The sequence below is a fragment of the Lepus europaeus genome, chromosome 9 (genome assembly GCF_033115175.1).
Source record: "Lepus europaeus isolate LE1 chromosome 9, mLepTim1.pri, whole genome shotgun sequence".
Classification (NCBI taxonomy): domain Eukaryota; kingdom Metazoa; phylum Chordata; class Mammalia; order Lagomorpha; family Leporidae; genus Lepus; species Lepus europaeus.
This window is the reverse complement of record NC_084835.1, coordinates 25,864,626-25,882,560: the sequence shown is the minus strand read 5'-3', so window position 1 is coordinate 25,882,560 and position 17,935 is coordinate 25,864,626. Positions and strand designations below refer to the sequence as shown.

The 17,935-nt window shown below is 52.8% G+C and overlaps 2 protein-coding genes across 2 annotated transcripts; both read right to left on the bottom strand.

The window, feature by feature from the left end:
• Positions 1-3,807: 3,807 nt before the first annotated feature.
• On the bottom strand, positions 3,808-5,961 carry LOC133766240 (IQ domain-containing protein F2-like). The gene is made up of 3 exons (XM_062199959.1): positions 5,917-5,961; positions 4,983-5,066; positions 3,808-4,191 (listed from the first exon to the last, which is right to left on the bottom strand). Exons 1-3 carry the CDS (start codon positions 5,959-5,961, stop codon positions 3,808-3,810), a joined length of 513 nt encoding a protein of 170 aa, XP_062055943.1.
• A 3,383-nt stretch (positions 5,962-9,344) lies between these two features.
• Positions 9,345-11,314, bottom strand: IQCF3 (IQ motif containing F3). The gene is made up of 3 exons (XM_062199958.1): positions 11,300-11,314; positions 10,368-10,421; positions 9,345-9,743 (listed from the first exon to the last, which is right to left on the bottom strand). Exons 1-3 carry the CDS (start codon positions 11,312-11,314, stop codon positions 9,345-9,347), a joined length of 468 nt encoding a protein of 155 aa, XP_062055942.1.
• Between the last annotated feature and the right edge of the window lie 6,621 nt (positions 11,315-17,935).

Genomic DNA, 17,935 nt, shown 5'->3' with positions numbered 1-17,935 from the left:
TCTAGATTTGTATGTTTTTGGATAACTTCAGTGAGGCAAGATAAAAGAGCCGGATTTTCATCAGGGCCTTGAGATATTTCCCTGACCTCTTATAGTTGACATAGGCATGAGAATCTTTCTGCTGTCTGGCCTGGTACCCGGGAGAGCAGTATCTGCCACCGGATATAGCGAGGGGTCTTGTTCATGCAGGTGGTCTGCATGAGCCCAAGCCAAGTGTCAGATTCGCTCCTTTTTGATGGCAGTAAGTGTAGAGTTTAATACCTAATTGACATCTCCCCAGGTTAAAAGATAGGCTTGGGCAAGGTGGAGGAACTCTTATATTTAGCTGAGTTTTTTGAAAAGGAGCCCAACGTTTCCTCAATGTTGCCTATGTCGGACAAAGAAAAGGGGATATGGACCCTAGTGGGCCCCTGAGGTCGAGTGAGGGGAGGGGTCCAGTGAGATGGGGGCATAGGAGGGGGCTTTGCGGGCGCATAGGCAAGGTAAGGGGTAGGGCTAGCCCCTGTGGTTGCAGGGAGAGACTGGAGAAGGGAGAGGGGAAACAGCAGTTGGGGAAGGGAGAGAGGAGACAGATGGATCTGTTTGGCCTGGGGGAGGGTATTGGAGAATCCTGTATCACCCTAGAGGTGATAACGGAGGAAGTGGAGGGAATTTGGGAAGGGAGCTTCCAGGAGAGATGCTGGGAGGTTGAGGAGGGGGTTGTTAGAGGGGAGTTGAGTGGTTTGGGCAGTGCAGAGGGTGGGGGTTGGTAACCAGGGGGCTCATTAGCTGGATCAAATGCATCTAGATCCAAGGGAGATGAATGGGCTTTGGATTGAGGTGGGTCTAGGAGGAAAAGGGGGAACAGAGATGGAGTTCCTAGGAGGAACAGCCCTTACATAAAGACGGTCAGTTACAATGGGTAACTGTAGAAAGCCAGTAGGTGTGGGGGGAGAAACTGGTCCCACATGGTTGGAAATGGACCAGAGGAATGGTGATGGACACGCAGCAGTGAAATTGGGCATCCCATCGCTCACTGTGGGTTTGGCCAGAGCCAGTGGGCAGAGTGCACGCAGCAGTGATTTTAGGCATCCCCTTATTCAGTGGTGGGGTGCGACCGAAGCCAGAGCCTTAAGGTGGAGGATCCTGGTCCTGGACTTGGACAGGCTAGAGAAGAGGCAAAAGCTTAGGACAAAGGCAGCCCTCAGCTTCCCAAGTGCAGTCAAAAACCTAAGAAAAGGGAGATGACTCTAGGGTACCCCCTCAGGTGGTCAGGGCCTGGTTTTCACCTGGGCAAGTTCCAACCTACCAGAGAGTCGCCCTGGCCACAGGTTGTCAGTCGTCCACCAGGCTATTCCCAGTCCCACGCATCCATGGTCTTTGTCTTACAGGAAAATAGAGGTGATAGGAAAGAGCAAGTAGAGGTAGGCAGGGGTTCAGCTGCCTTGGATGTGCTGATTACCACGGGGAGCCTGATGCTCAATGGTTCCACAGAAAGAAGTGAAGTTCAGGCTGGCGCCACGGCTCAGTTGGCTAATCCTCTACCTGCGGCACCGGCACCCTGGGTTCTAGTCCCAGTTGGGGTGCCAGATTCTGTCCCGGTTGCTCCTCTTCCAGTCCAGCTCTCTGCTGTGGCCCGGGAAGGCAGTGGAGGATGGCCCAGGTGCTTGGGCCCTGCACCCGGCGTGGGAGACCAGGAGAAGCACCTGGCTCCTGGCTTTGGATTGGCGCAGCACGCTGGCCTTAGCAGCCATTTGGGGGTGAACCAACGGCAAAAAGGAAGACCTTTCTTTCTCTCTCTCTCTCTCTCTCTCTCTCTCTCTCACTGTCTAACTCTGCCTGTCAAAAAAACCAAAAAAGTGAAGTTCAGAGGGAGGAAGTGGGTTAAAACACAAAAGAGCCATTCCTCAGATGGGCCACCAAATGTTAGGTCCAGAATATCTTGGAGTTCCAGTCTTTTGTAGCCTGAGAAAGAGGGGCCGAGACGGGAAAAGGAGATGTACATCGACTTCAACAGAGGCAGATTGCTTTATTGGAAGCAAAGAGGTTGGTGGCAGTTTGTTCTTGTGTAGAGACTGTGCGCAGGGCGCATTGGGGACTCAGGTTTTATCTGGTCAGTAGGGAATTTGCCACTGTGGGGGAGGCGTAGAAGGCGGCTGGGGAAGAGTGGGTGTCTCTCTGAAGCCTCAGGGGCCTTCCCCCTTCGCTGTGTCACAATATGCCCTGTGTGGCTGATCTGCTTTGCTATTTGCATTGCCAGGAGACAGGAGGGTCTTTGGCACCTAGGATCTCCACAGAGGGAGGGTGTGGGGCCACATGTCCTTTAGATAAGCTTGTAGAAAACAATGAGTAGGATCAGTAAATTGGAATACCTGTGACAGCTGAAGAACAGCTGGGGTTGTTGAAGAGGTGAACCATGGGGCAGGAAGCGCCTAATCGGCACCTGGACCCCCCGGGAAAGCAGCCCGCTCAGTGGCACATCTATGAGGGACAGTGCAGGCTAGTGCTTTGCTGTGCAGTGAGAGGCCCAACCACGAGTGGCTGTTCACATTTAAATAAAATTAGGGGGGCTGGCATTGTGGTGCAGTGGGTAAACACCCTGGCCTGAAGTGTCGGTATGCCAAATGGGAGCCAGTTCAAGTCCCGGCTGCTCCACTTCTGATCCAGCTCTCTGCTAAGGCCTAGGAAAGCAGTAGAAGATGGCCCAAGTCCTTGGCCTCTGTACCTGCATGGGAGACCCAGAAGCAGCTCCTGGCTCCTGGCTTTGGATTGGCGCAGCTCTGGCAGTTGCGGCCAATTGGGGAGTGAACCAGCGGATGGGAGATCTCTCTCTCTCCCTCTCTCTCTCTCTCTGCCTCTCCTTCTCTGTGTAACTCTGACTTTCAAATAGATAAATCTTTAAAAAATAAGAAAAATAAATAAATTTGAACATCCGCGCTAGGCCCATTCCAGGTGCTCCTCCCCCACAGAGCTAATGGCTAGTGCAGCAGACAGTACAGACAGGGTAATGTCCCTCTTCACAGAGAGTTCTGCTGAGAGGCACGGCTTAAACGAAAGCTGGGCCTGAGTTTCCGAAGAGGGAAGCTGGAAAGGCTTGTTCGGGGTGAGACTTGAGATAGGGAGTGTCATCTTGGCCAGTGATAAAACCGCCAAGAAGGGCGATGTACGTAGGCGTGGGGTCACATTGGAGGGAGCCCTGTTTGTTCCACAACCCTTAGGGGAGGTATTCTGGTCGAGGGGATTGCGGAGCAAACGCTGAGGTGCTGTGAGCTTCATTTTTCCCCTAACCCGCAGGGCCATCAGCTGCCCATCAGCGTGGACAGCCCAGGCTCCTCCCTAACTAAGGCAGCCTCCTGTCCCTCACCTGGGCTGCATTGTCCTGATCCCAGGGGAGTCAGCCAATGCTGGCATTCTCTCTAGTTGCTTGTTGAACAGGAAAGTGAGGGATCCCTGGCCCAGCTGACCCTGGTCCAGGCTGGCAGAGCAGGTTCACCCAGTCTGCTCTGAGGTGGGAGGTGAAGCCCACTAGTCCCCAGAGGCCCAGGGAGAACAAAGGCAGGGGGCTGGGGCTGGGAACTGAGACTTCTGGCTTTGTCATGTATCCAGTCAGTTTCATGAGTGGCACATAACGTAGCCATTGTCATTTCAAAACAAGATGCATAGACCCCACAGGCTAACCTCCCCCACCTTCTGTCCGGGCAAGAAAGGGAGGCGGTAAGGCCAGAAGGTCATGGCTGCTGTTGGCCAAAGGACACCAGGAGGCTCCCCAGAGCAGAGCGCATCTTTACTGTGGACGGACAGCCACGCCGTTCCCCTCCTGGCCAGCCCTTAGGAGTTGATGATCTCAATGTGGAACTGCAGGTGGGTGGCGGTGACCACACAGTGGCCCCGGAGAAGAGCGCACGTCTGGCAGTTGTGGCACTGCCAGTGGCACTGGATGACGTAGATGGCATTGAGCACCTGGCGGTATCGCCAGTGGACGCGCCACATGCGGACCAGGGACTGCAGCTTGATCACCGCCCTCTCTCGCTGAGCGTAGACCAGCAGGGCCTCTCGCCGCTTCCTCTCCAGCAGCTTGAGCAGCGTCAGCCGCCACCAGCACTGGATGATCCAGGCCCTGAGGGCCATGTGCAGCAGCGTGCGGCGCACCAGGGTGCCGCGCCACCACGCCTGGATCCGTATGGCTGCGATTTCTTTTCTTTTCAAATCTTTCTAGACGGAGAGAATAGAGACCACTCAGGGGGACGTCCTGCCACCAGTGTCCAGGATCTTCCTGGAAGCCTGGATTCTCTGTCCCTTTGTAAACACTTTTATTTGAGAGAGACAGACAGACCGACCTTGCATCTACTGATTCACTCTCCAAACGGCCACAACCAGGATCCAGGAACTCAATCTGCGTCTCCCGTGTAGGTGCAGGGACCCAACTACTGGAGCCGTCACCTGCTGCCTCCCAGGGTGTGCACTTACAGGAAGCTGGAGCGGAGCGTGGAGGCAGGACTGGAACCTGACATTGTGTGGGGGTTGGGGGCACCTACAGGGGTGACCAAGCTGTTGCATCGAATGCCTGCCCCTGAATTCTGTGTCTTAACATCAGTCCTTCCTCAGAGAGCAGGGACCAGCAGGACCCTAACTAGGAGCTAGGACACCGACGGTGATGTCTCCTGCCACAAGGGCACACTGTCACAGCCCCAGGGTCCCAGGTCCTTCACCGGGCTGTCTCGGCGTGTGGAATGACCCGGTTTTTGGCAACAGGCAAGCTTTCGGCACCCTCATGGTGCCCTCTACTGCTGCCCTCCCCGGACTTTGAACATTCTGCTGTCGGACTCGGAGCCCCCGCGTTCTCCCTTCTCTGCCCCATGCATTTTTGGATGACCCCACTTCTGTGCAGTCACCTTCTGTGTCATGGTCAGACCCGGGTGCGGGGCGGCCAGGCCGAGAAAGGCCGGGGAAAATGCTCCTAAAAACTTCCCGGATTTCTCTTAACAACAAGGAATTCTACGCACCATTCTCTTTTTCTTTTCCATAAGACGCCATTGAGTTATTTCTTCAGTATCTTCAATCTCAATTATCATGAAGTGGCCATCGACCTGTGGTCAGAACAAGATGGGAAATAGAGGCTGAATGAGGCTGCGGTTTCTAGGTCTGCACCAAGGCCCTCGCTGCTTAGCCTCCTGTGTTTCACTGAGACTGTGGGCCCCAGGCTGAGGCTCGCCCATCCCTAGCCCGCCTAGTAGATCTGGCCGTTTTCTCTTACACAAAATCGAACCCCCATTGCCTGTTTCTAGATGGTTCATTAGCCCTGATTTCTCTTCCTCCCCAGGCGCGGCGTGAGCAGGGTGGGTGAGGGGAGAGGTATGAGTTCACAATGCATTGTGACATAGGGCTTGGCATGTCTTCCAGAGAGTGGAGTCCTCCTCGCTGAGACCGTGTCCTACCTGCCTTGCCTCCCACCTGTCAGAGCTGTGCCAGAGCTCCGGGCGAAGGGGCAGGGCACTGGGATGGCACTCGTACCGGCCTCTCCTGCTGTCATGGGCTGTCCCTTGTTCTCAGCCCTGCAGCCGAGAAGGAGGGACTCTGGGCCAGAAGTCTCCGCTCACTGTGCAGCGTCTTCTCAACGTGGCCCTCCCTGTGAGCTCTCGATTGAGGCGTCAGGATCTCCTCATGCCTTAGGAAACTGGCAGATGATAGGAATCTAGAAAGCTGTAAAATAAACAATTTAATGACACAGAAAAGACAAATGTGTAGGGGAACATTCAGGGAAGAGGTGTTTTGGGAGCAGGCTTTTGGTCTAGTAGTTAAGGTGCTGGTTAGGATGCTCGCATCGCCTGTCCGGTGCCTGCGTGAGTCCGGGCTCTCCTCCCAACCCCAGCCTCCTGCTCATGCAGACCCTGGCAGGTGGCAGGTGTTGGCTCAAGTAGTTGGGTCCTTGCCACCTACCTGGGAAACTTGGAGTGAGATTTTTGCTCTCAACTTCAGTGGCATTTGCGAATTGAACCATAAGACGGGAGCTCTTTCTCTGTCTCTCTGTGCCTTTCCCTAAAATGTTTTTGTCATGGACTTGGGCGATCAAGAAGAGCTAAGTGGAATGAGGAAGACAAAATAAGCACAGGCAGATTTATATAAATATATTTATATTTTATAATATGTTTATAAATATAAACCATATCTATTATGGTAATGCTTTGAAAATGTTAAGTCGCCAAGATTAACTGAAGAAAATTGAGAAGAAGCACCACAGATGAGACCTCAAGATGCGGAAGGTTCACACACAAACTTTGAAATCCTTACCAGTTCTAATATCTTCAGTGTGGCTTAAACCTTCAAAGATACTCTACAAGATAAACATTTCCCTCATGCATTCGAGGGGCCCGTGTTCGCTTCTTGCCCTGGGGTTTGTCTGTGTGCTGATCTGGGGAAAAGATTGTCTTGAGGATGCTAGCTTTCCCTTCTGACAAGGAGGACTGTCCTTTGTTACAGAGATAGCAGCTGGTGTGCCATTTCACTCCCCTATTGCTGCTTTTACTCTATGCTTTACAATTACTTTCTTTAGATTGACCTAGTGTTGTAATTGTCACCTCAGTGTACAGCAGTCTCTTTGGGAGTAGTAATGTCAAAGCTTTCAATAGAAAAGTTTGCCTCCTAGCTAGCCCTGTTCTCACGCCCCCGCAGTGCTGTTAATTAATCTATACATTGTGGGCCCATCCACACACATGAATCATTGCTTTATTCCATTATCTCTTAAATCATAGGAGAAAACAGTTAAGGCAACAAAAATGTGTAGGCTTGCTTTTATGTTTACCTTGGTAGTCACCTTTTCCAGGACTGTTTATTTCTTCACGTGGACGCAGGTCACTCTCTACATAGCTTTCGTTTCCACAGGAAACACTCCCTTTAGTCTTGCAGGGCAAGTCTCCTGGTAGTGAGCACTCTGAATTTTTGAGAGTGTCTTAATTTTAAAAAGGTTATTTGAGAGGCAGAGAGAGACAGAGACAGAGAGAGGAGGGAGGAAGGAGGAGAGGAGGAGATTCAAGAGGAGGAAGGGAAGAGAAAGGAGGGGAGGGGAGGGGCAGGGAGGGAAGGGCAGCTGAGTGCTCCCACCCACGGGTTCACACTGCCAGTGTCCGCAATAGCCAGGGTTGGGCCTGGCTGGAACCAGAATCTGGGAACTCAATCCAGGTTTCCCTCATGGGTGGCAGGGACCCATCACCAGCTTCCTCCGAATATGTGCATTAGCAGGAAACTGGAATTGGGGGCAGAACCAGGACCCAAACCCAGCTACTCCCATGTGGGATGTGGGTATCTTCAGGAACCCAGGAGTCAGGAACCCATTGCAGGTCTGCCATGTTGGTCGTGGCGGGAACCCAGTTACTGGAGGCGTCACTGCCGCCTCCCGGGGTCTGCACTGGCTGGAAGTTGGAGTCGGGAGCCAAAGTTCGAGCCAGGAACCAGAATCATTAATGGAACCCAAGCACTCCAGTATGGGATGCAGGTGTCAGCCGCTGTGGAAAGTGTCCCGTTTTTGCCTTTATTTTTGAACCTATTTGTAATTTCAACTTGTATATCGTCTGCTTGGTGAAACATTGTTCATATACTTTCATTTGTCTTTAGGTATGGTTTTCTTTAGCTCTTTGAAGATGTTAAAAGTGAAAGGGAAGGAATTTGAGTTAAACAGGTTGGATGGACAGTCGTGCAAGTTCGGGAGGGAAGCAGGACACGGGGAGTGAGCAGGGCGGTTGGCGCTGCATCTCGTGTGAATACTGATGTGAAGAGAAGACGTCCCATGGAGCCTGGAGTTCAGAGGAGGTGTCAGGGACAGAGATTTAGACTGTGGTCGCATCAGTGTACAGCAGTTACTTAGACTGTGGGACAGGAAGTGACAGAAAGAAGAGGTTTCAGGGTTTTTCTTTTTCTTTTTTTAAATTTTATTTGAAGGGCAGAAATTTTATTTGACAGGGAGAGAAAAAGAGGGAGGGAGGGAGAGAGAGCTATTTGCTGGTTCACTGCTCAGCTGACCATAATGGCCAGGGCTGGTCCAGGATGAAGCCAGGAGCTTCTTCCAGGCCTCCCACACTGGCGCAGGGGCCCAAGCACTTGGGCCATCTTCCTCTGCTTTCCTAGGAGCATTAGAAGGAAGCTGGATCAGAAATGGAGCAGCCAGGATTCAAAGCAGGTTTTCAGTATGCGATGCCCACATTGCAAGTAGCAGTTAGCCTGCTGCCCTGCAGTGCCAGCCCTGAGGTTTTAGGTGTGAGACCTGGTAAGTCAAGCATTAGACACTGATCAATGGAGAAGCCACCCATAAGGTTAAGCAAGAGCAGCCAGTGAGGTAGTACTGCTAGAAGAGTATGGTGTCCTTAATGGCACAGAAGAGTATTTAAATGTGGAGAGAGTGGTTCCTGTAGCACAGAGGATGACAAATTAGAAGGAAACTGACCATCACAACTATTTTTTTTAAGATTATTTATTTGAGAGGTAGAGTTACAGAGATAGACCGATAGAGATCTTCCATCCACTGGTTCACTCCCCAAATGGCTTGCAATGGCCAGTGCTGGGCCAGTCTGAAGCCAGGAGCCAGGAGCTTCTTCCGGGTCTCCCAGCTGGTGCAGGGAGTGCTTGGGCCATCTTGTGGTGTTTTCCCAGACCATAGTAGAGAGCTGGACAGAAGAGGAGCAGCCAGGACACAACTGGCGCCTATATGGATGCCAGCGCCAAGGTGGAGGCTTAACCTACTACGTCACAGTGCTAGCCCTGATTTTTTATTTTAATTTCCTTGGGGAGAGGGTTTGGGGGTGGGAGGCAAAATAAATTTGAGAGGCCAGCAGGGACCCAAAGACTTGGGCTGTCCTCCGTTGCTTTCCAAGGCACGTTAGCAGGGAGCTGGGTCGGAAGTGGAGCAGCTGGGACTCAAACTGGTGCCCACACAGGATGCCAGCACTGCAGGTGACCACCTGACATGCTAAGCTGCAATGCTGGCTCTCATGTACGGACTTTTTAATGATGGCGGATGCTTCACCTGCACAAAATCTTCAGGAATGTGAGGCCCAGCGGCACACAATTCCAAGTTCAGGTGACAAGAATGGTGTCAGGGCTGGGGAATGGGACACCTGTGTCGGCACACACAAGAGCAACCACAGGCCTTCATCTGTGATGGGCCACAGAGTCGCTGACATACGGCCCTGCTACTCTACGAAGGGCCACAGGAACTGAGAAAGTAGGGCAGGTGCTTGCCCAGGTCTTTCCCCAAGCTGCGCAGGAGCAGGGCCTGAACCTGTGGGGTCCCCATGGTGGTGGGACTCACTGAGACTCCTGCAAGCTGGTCAGACATTTATTGGGAGAGCGGAGCCCGCGCTCCACGCTGTGGCCTTTCAGACTGATACAATTTCGATGTGGAATTCGGGCTGCTTGGGAGGGACTCCGTATTGAACCTGCAAGAAGTCACTGCTCTGGAAGGGAGGTGTGTCCTTGTGGGGCTGGAACACGCAGACGGTGTCGCAGATCTGGCAGTAGCACTGCCGGCAGCGGCACATGCGGACCCACGACTGCACCTTGACGGCCGCCTGCTCCTGCACTACGTAGAGCCTCAGCAGCTTCAGCCGCCGCTGCTGGCGCTTCCGCTGAAGGACCGTCCTCCACCAGCACTGGATCATCCAGGCCCTGAGGGCGGCCACCAGCAGAGTCCTTCGCACCAGGAGGCCGCGCCACCAGGCCTGGATACAGCCCGCCGCCAGGACCATCTTTTGTTGGCGCTGTTTTGCAAGAAGCATCTAACCAAGCGAAGCAGAGGGACCCCCATGAATTTGTGACCGTCAAACGCAGGAGGCTCCCTTAGCCCTCGGCCTGTCCCCCTGCAGTTCTGAGGACCCAGGAACGCTGGGCGGGTTTTAGCCTCAGCTTCTGCTCATCCCCTGAGCCACGGTCTCTTGTGGATACATTGGGGCTGCTCTTGTCCCCAAAACCCCACAGGTTCATGGAGCAGGGGAACTCTGTGACCCTGAAGGCCTGCCTCAGCTGCTCCGTGCTGCCTCCTGCAGCTCCTGCGCTGGCCTCTGGGGTCTTAGTGCCGACCCCCCACCCCCACCCAGGCACAGGGCATAGACTTCTGTCTACTTCCATTCGGTCATTCCACATCCTCGTGGGCCCAGGCCGACCCTTGTCCCCCTTCCCAGAACCCACCGTGCTGCTCTACACCCGCCATGGGGCGTGTGCACACCCTGCCCACCCCATCCTGTCTCCACACTAAGCACCCACCGTTCACCTGGCATAGGGAGGGGACCAGGGGACAAGAGAGCGAGGCTGAACCAAGCCCCGTGGGACCAGCGATGGAGCCTCCGCTTGCAGGGGTCCAAGGGCCGGTGTTTGTGCTTCACTCCCGCTCGGGCCCCACCTACCTTCCGCTGCCGCTCTCTATCTCTTCTGTCTCTGTCTCTGTCTCGGTCAGGTTGCTGCAATCAGAGTGTGAGGTGGGGAGCAGGGGTGAGGAGCGCCTCTGTGCAAGGTCCCCACAGCCCCGCTCCCCACTCTTTCCTGGGGGCCCATGGCGGCGTCTTCTGCTTCCTCTGCCAAGGAGCACGCGTGCGCACACACCCATCCCAGGGGAGTGCCCGTGACTGAGTCTTACGCAGCATTCATTGCCCATGGTTGGAGGGAGTGGTTCTGGTGTTCACACCACCTCTGCTTACTGCTCCCCCAGCCCTGGCAGGGCCGGCAAGGGTGTGGAGGAGCCGGCCACGACATCACAAGGGCAGCTGTGACCAGCGGCCCGGTTGTCTTCCCCAGCTCCAAGCTGTCGGGTGAAGGGGAGACACCTGCCCGTTTCCCTCCTGCCGCAGGGGGACCAGAGTCCTCCGAGGGATCGCTGCCCGTGGCAGTCTGTCCTTTCCCCAGTGTGACCTCCGGCATGGCCCACTCACAGGCCCGCGCTGTGGGCAGGCACTGGGCAGAGCGGCTCCCGCCTGGCCACTGTGCTGGCAGCTGGCGTGGGCTGTCCCCCACATCCCGGGCTTTCTGCCGTGGCGCCCGTCTCTGCAGATGGCGGAGTCCTGCTGTTACAGAGAGCCCACGGGGCCAGGAGGGGTCCTGATGGAGACACAGGGGCCAGTCTACCCCCTCCCCCTGCCCTCCTCGTGGCTGCTGGGTGGCTTAGTTCACAGCCTCTGTTCCTTAAAACCAACTTTGTGTCCTGTGTCTGAAACTTCACAGCCCGAGGCACTTTCCCATCTAGGTTGCTGAGTCTGCGAGGGGCCCTGGCCCTGAGGACTGCTCTGGGGGCGGCAGTGGCCGTGTCTCCCAGGGGAGCAGTGCTGCGGGCTGCTTCCCAGACCACGGTCTCCGCCATGGCGGGGCCTGTGCCTCTCAGGGCACTGTCTGTCCACTTCCTGCCCCCCAAGGAGAGGGCGCAGCTTCCTGCCCCTCCCTACACAAGTTAAAATTGCTTGGGATCTGGGACCAGCACATCCATGTGGTGCCATGGTGCTGTTTAGTGGGAGAGTCCTGACAGCCTAGGAAAGCTGTTGCTTCTCTGGGTACAGTGACAGGTGTCACACAGGAGGCCAGGGGCCACTGTTCAGCAGATAAGAAGAGCTGGATACAGAGCAAGGAAAAGCTACAAGGCTTTGTATCTGGCTCAGAACATCTGGGCCAGTGTTGTGGCTTAGTGGCTGAAGCCATGGCTTGTGATGCTGGGATCCCGTATAGGCAGTTCTTTGTGTCCCCACTGCTCTACTGTCAGTCCAGTTCCCTGCTGCTAACGGCCTGGGAGAACAGTGGAAGATGGCCCAAGTGTTTAGGCCCGGGCCACTCGGGTGAGAGACCTGGATGAATCTCCCGGCTCCTGTCTTCAGCCTGGCCCAGCTCTGGCTGTTGTGACCACCTGGGAAGTGAACCAGCATTTGGAGGATTGATTTTTCTCTCTCTCTCTTTCTCTCTCCTCTCTCTTTCCTCTCTGTAATTCTGACTTTAAATAAATAAATATTTAAAAAAGAAAGACCATCTGCTCCCCTTCTGTCTCCCCTGTCCATTGCAAGTTCTTTGGCAACTTGATCCCCATGCCATCAGGGATGGGGATTCTGGGAATGTAGGTTTTTTTTTCCTGAAAGAAATGCTTTGACAGACCCCTACACATGACTGCCACGCGTGCTGTAGTTGAGAAGTTCTCCCTTTCTTCTTTAGGTCCAATATCCTCAATAGGATTTTTCCATGGGAAGATTTCTCTGCAGGAGTAGAGTGCGGAGGTTTTCTTGGAAGTGAAGGCTGCTACATGAAGCTTCGGGGTAAGTGGAGTCATGGGCAAGAGAAGGACCCAACCTGTTCATCTCTTTTTTTATCGCAGTCATTTCATGAGTGGCTAATGGGTGCCCATGGGTCCCTCCTGAGGACGTGAACTAGGCAAATTAGAAAACTCCAAATCTGGCTGGTAAGTGACCCATCTGTGCTTCAGCGCATGCTCACGACATTGTGATGCGCTGATCTGTCCATTAAGCCATAGCATGTTCCCTTTTTACTACACTGCACACCATTACAAGAATGATCTAGTCTTCTGTGTGCATGAAATTAAAGACAATCACATATTTATTGTCTAGAATTCTGAGGCCTACCTTCTATGAAGCTTTTCCTTTAAAAAAACCAATGTTTTCTTTTTTTTAATGAAGATTTATTTATTTATTTGAAAGAGTTACACAGAGGAGAGGCAGAGAGGTCTTCCATCTTTGAGTTCATTCCCCAAGTGGCCGCCACGGTTGGAGCTGCGCTGATCTGAAGCCAGGAGCTTCTTCCGGGTCTCCCACATGGGTGCAGAGGCCCAAGCACTTGGGTCATCTTCTGCTTTCCCAGGCCATGGCAGAGAGCTGGATCAGAAGAGGAGCAGCCAGGACCAGAACCAGCACCCACATGGGATGCCGGTGCTTCAGGCCAGGGCCTTAACCCTCTGTGCCACAGTGCCGCCCCCCCCTCCCTTTTTTTTTTTAAGATTTATTTTATTTATTTGAAATACAGAGTTACAGAGGGAGAGAGAGAAGGTCCGTCTTCCATCCACTGGTTCACTCACCAATTGGCTGCAATGGCCAGAGCTGAGCTGATCCAAAGCCAGGAGCTTCTTCCAGGTCTCCCACGCAGGTGCAGGGGCTCAAGGACTTGGGCCATCTTTCACTGCCTTCCCAGGCCATAGCAGAGAGCTGGATTGGAAGTGGAGCAGCTGGGACTGAAACTAGCACCCATATGGGATGCCGGCGCTGTGGGCTGGGGCTTTAACCTGCTACGCCACAGTGCCGGCCCCTCACATAACATTCTTTAAGTGTTGATTAGTCTGTTGAACTGTCGTCATCCCTTTTCTTTGTTTTAAAGATTAACTTATTTATTTGAAAGAGTTACAGAGAGAGGGAGAGACAAATGGCCACAATGGCCAGTGCTGGGCCAGGACCAGTTCAGGAATCTGGAATTCTATCCAGGTCTCCCACATGGGTTGGGGCCCTTGGACTTGGACCATCTGCTGCTGCTTCCCAGGGGCATTAGCAGGGAGCTGGTTTGGAAATGGAGTTGCTGGGACTTGAACCAGTGCCCATATGGAATGCCAGCATCCCAGGTGGTGGCTTAGTCCTCTGTACTATAACACTGGCCTCTGTCCTCACTGTTTGTTATCTGTACCGGCAAACTGACTTGAGTAAAAATGACTGTTTATAGACTCACAAAATTTGAGTTTCCATAGTAGAGATAGACTAGCTTCAGGCACTAATAGATCAGGAGCTCAGAGGATTCTTAGGAGTTCATCTCTGTTTCCCATAGCTCCACTGTACTTTTCTTTGTTGGCCCCATGCTCAGAAAGCTTAGCTGGACCCACAGGCCCAAAGGAATCCTTAATACCCTCCCTCTCTCCTTTCCTCTGTTTCCTCTGTCCCCTCTCTCCGGTTTTCCCTCTCCCCTCTCCCCTCTCCCCTCTTTCCTCTTTCCTCTTTCCTCCCCCCTCCCCCCTCTCCCCTCTCCCCTCTCCATTCCATGGCCCCATTCTCATCAAGCTGTCTCACCGCTGTTTGCACAGTCCTTACAGTTAGCAAAGCCAGTAGTTCCAGCACAGCACAGAGCTGAGTGTCATTGGCCTGGCCCAGTTCCCATGCTTGTCCGTGATCCTATATGCAGGGTGTCTTGATGTTCCTTCAGGCATTTGCACATCCTGGGCTGAACCTGGGCGAGTGATGCTTCCAGCACCCAGGGCAGCAGCCTTCTCTGAGGCTTCTGTGTTCCACCTCTGTGGAACTATCAAGGGTAAGGAGTGATTACATTAGGAAGAGCACAGCTACTTCTGAGGGTAACTATAATCTATGCCAGTGGTTCACAGACACAGGAAACTCAGTCATAGAGATACGTACAAGGAGATACAACATCAGAGGAGATGTAGATAGAGGGAGGCAGAGAGTGGAGGAGAAAGAGACAGGAACAGAAGAGGTGTTTGTAGTGGAAGACAACATGATAAGGGGTGAGATGGAGAGAGACATGAAGACCACCAGAGACAGCAGCAGGTGCACAGGAAGTGGGGCACTAATTGACCTTGCTCCCACTACTCACAGGAACACAGCTGTGTATTGCGTAGGATGTATCTGGGATCACTAGTGAGAGAGCTCTCTAGGATAGTGAGACAGTTGCGTCCAGGAAGTATGATTTGAGCTCTTGTGACACCACACATCCAAGGTCTGGGGAGAATTGTAGCTTGTGTGTTTATTCATTGTATAAATATTTACTGAAAAAACAGACTACGATAATCCACTTAAAATGATATCAAAGGGGCTGATGCTGTGGTCTGTGGTGCTGGCATCCCATACTGTTGCATTGGAGTCCCAGGTCCACTTCTGATCCAGCTCTGCTATGGCCTGGGAAAACAGTGAAAGATGGCCCAAGTCCTTGGGCCCCTGCACCCTTGTGGGAGACCCGGAAGAAGCTCCTGTGTCCTGGCTTCAGTCTGGCCCAGACCTGGCCGTTGCAGCCATCTGGGGAGTGAACCAGTGGATGGAAGACCTCTCTCCCTGCCTCTGCTTCCCCCTCTTTCTAACTCTGCCTTTCAAATAAAAGAATGATATCAAAGGGTTTGAATAGATATTTTGCCAAAGAAGATACACAAATAACAGACAAGCACAGAACATGCTCAACATCATTAATCAAATTAAAACCACTATGAACTGGCACTTTGTACCCACCAGAATGATTATACTTTTAAATGGAAAAATGTAAGTGTTGACAGGGACACAGACACGGCGGGACTCATGTGCGATGTGGCAAGAGCATAAAATGGTGCAGCCGCTAAGTATTCATGGTGGCGTAGTCCCGTGAGCAAAAAGCTGCAAGCATTCCAAATGCCAGTCCATGGATGAATGGGCAAAGGGTAAGACTTGTACATCCATTCAGTGACGTGTCATTGTGATATAAAGTTTATGAAATACCTGGAACGTGGATAAAAACAAAGTGATTATGTTCAGTGAAAGACTAAGCAGAAAATAGAATATGCTATTTATGTGAAATAGTAAGAATACATAAGTCCTTGGAGACAGCATGTAGAGTGGGAGTTCCCAGTGGCTTGAGTGGGGGAGGAATCTGCATGATTGCTAAAAGGGTATGAGATTTACTTCTAGGGCGATAGCAGTGTTTCCCAACTTGATACAGGAGGTGGTTACTTAACAGTGTGAATGTGTTTAACCCCACTGAAGTGCTAATCTTAGTTTAATGATTAACCTTATGTGGTTCATCTAAAGCTGGTTCATCTTACATGATGTGAGATTTGCTTTGGCCATGTGCACATGGACACAAGTGTGTACACACAGGTTTGTGCTCTGGTGTGTGTCAGGTCACTGGGGTGCCTCCATAGGAGGAGACTGAGGCCAGGCTCAGGAAAGTGAAGCTTAATCAACTCCCAGGTCCTAGGGATAGGTCCACTGCCTGCCATGGTCAAGGTCTCCGTCTGGACGCGGAAGACAGGAGCAGGGGAGAGTTGAGGCCGTGGTCTTTGTAGGAGCTTCCATGGCAGGGGTCAGGCAGGGCAGGGTAAGAGGTTGGGACTGCCCAGTCTGATGAATCCTGCCAGGCCCTAAGCTATAGAGGCGGCCCCGAGTTGCCGGGCACCTGACCTGGGCTGATTCAGGCAGAGGAATAAGGCCCGGGGTGTTAGATCTGGAATAGCTCAGGGTTCTGGTCTTTCATACCCCTAGAAAGGAGAGACAGAAAAAGGAGACGCAGACAGACCTCAACAGAGACAGCTTGCTTCATTGGAAGCACAAAGGTTGGCAACAGTGTTCTTAGGAAGAGACTTCGTGCTGGGTGCATTTGGGACTCAGGTTTTATCCCTTTGGTAGGGAATTTGCCACTGGGGGGTGGTGGTGGAGGAGCTGAGGAAAAGTGGGTGTCACTTTGAAGCCTCGGGGGACTTGCCCCTTAGCTGTTTGACACGGTGCTCTGTGCAGCTGATTATTGGCATTGCCAGGAGACAGGAGGGGTCTGGTGGGCACCTAGGATCTCCACAAGAGGGAGGGTGTGGGGCGGGGAGGGGGGAGGAGGAACAGCGGGAGGAGGGGAAAGGTGCCACATGTCCTGTATTCTACCCCCTAGAGGCAAAAAGGGAAAGCGGCTTAGATTTCATCTGGCTACTTCCTGCTGCACAGGGGCAGTGTGGGTACTGGGGTTTGCCTCTAGAGCCTGATCCTCCTCAGGTTGTGAGGGAAGGGGCTGCTATCCCTGACTGAGGAGGTGGAGTAGCATCATGGTCTTAACCCGGTCTCAGGAAGCGGCTTTGATACAGTTCTGTAGGAAATTTTGGAACAGACTAAGTAGGCATTGTCCGAATAGCAGGGCCATAAGGATGACCATGACGGCTGAGAAGAGGAGCTAGCCACGCCCACTGTCGCGGTGGAGCAGTCCACCCATGCTTTGTTGGTTTCGAGCCTGTGCCCGCCCCAGTGGTCCATTTTGTCTAGGGAGTCAGTTATCACAGCACTCTCTTCCTGTTGTTCTGTCGGGAGATCTAGGGCTCTCCTGCAGGACCGTGGATGTCAGGGTGTTTACCGCCTAGAGGAGGCTTTCCAAATCAGTGTCTATATGTTGGGCAATTGGTTTAAGGAATGCTGAGAAAAAAAAAAATTTAACAGTGATCCAAGCAGTAGGAGTGACTCCCACTAATTTATTTTTTTTCCAAAGATTCATTTATCCACTAGCAAGTCAGTTACACAGAGAGAAGAGAGGCAGAGAGAGAGAGAGAGAGAGAGAGAGAGAGAGAGAGGGAGAGAGGGAGGTCTTCCATCCGATGGCTCACTCCCCAGTTGTCCACAATGGATGGAGCTGCACCGATCCAAATCCAGGAGCCTCCTCCAGGTCTCCCACACGGGTGCAGGGGTTCAAGGACTTGGGCCATCCTCCACTGCTTGCCGAGGCCACAGCAGAGAGCTGGATCTGAAGTGGAGCAGCCGGGCCCTGAACTGGCATCCATATGGGATGCCGACACTTCAGGCCAGGGCATCAACCTGCTGTGCCACAGCACCAGCCCTATCTTTTTTTTTTTTTTTTAAGATTTATTTATTTATTTGAAAGTTAGAAAAGGAGAGGCAGAGAGCAAGAGAGGTCTTCCATCCACTGGTTCCCTCCCCAAATGGCTGCAACGGCCATGATCCGAAGCCAGAAGCTTGTTCTGGATCTCCCACGCGAGTGCAGGGGCCCAAGCACTTGGGCCATCTTCTACTGCTATCCCAGGCCATAGCAGAGAGCTGGATCAGAGGTGGAGCAGCTGGGACTCAAACTGGCGCCCATATAGGATGCCAGCACAGCAGACGTTGGCTTTACCTGCTGTACCACAGCACCAGCCCCATGCCACTAATCTTATAGCAAGACTTAGGGCAAGAGCTGTGGCTGCAGAGAGCAGCAGGGGTGACAGTGCATTTAAACAGAAAGTAAAACAGATCTTTGCATTGGAGTGACGTCACTGAGACCATCG

Excerpts from the sequence above, each read along its gene's own strand:
- LOC133766240 (XM_062199959.1), bottom strand. The coding sequence starts at position 5,961 with ATGCCACTGAAGTTGAGAGCAAAAATCTCACTCCAAGTTTCCCAG. Across the intron at positions 5,067-5,916 it reads TCTCACTCCAAGTTTCCCAG|GTCGATGGCCACTTCATGAT; the intron begins GTAGGTGGCAAG and ends TTCTGACCACAG. Across the intron at positions 4,192-4,982 it reads TGGAAAAGAAAAAGAGAATG|AAAGATTTGAAAAGAAAAGA; the intron begins GTGCGTAGAATT and ends CTCTCCGTCTAG.
- IQCF3 (XM_062199958.1), bottom strand. Across the intron at positions 9,744-10,367 it reads ATAGAGAGCGGCAGCGGAAG|ATGCTTCTTGCAAAACAGCG; the intron begins GTAGGTGGGGCC and ends TCGCTTGGTTAG.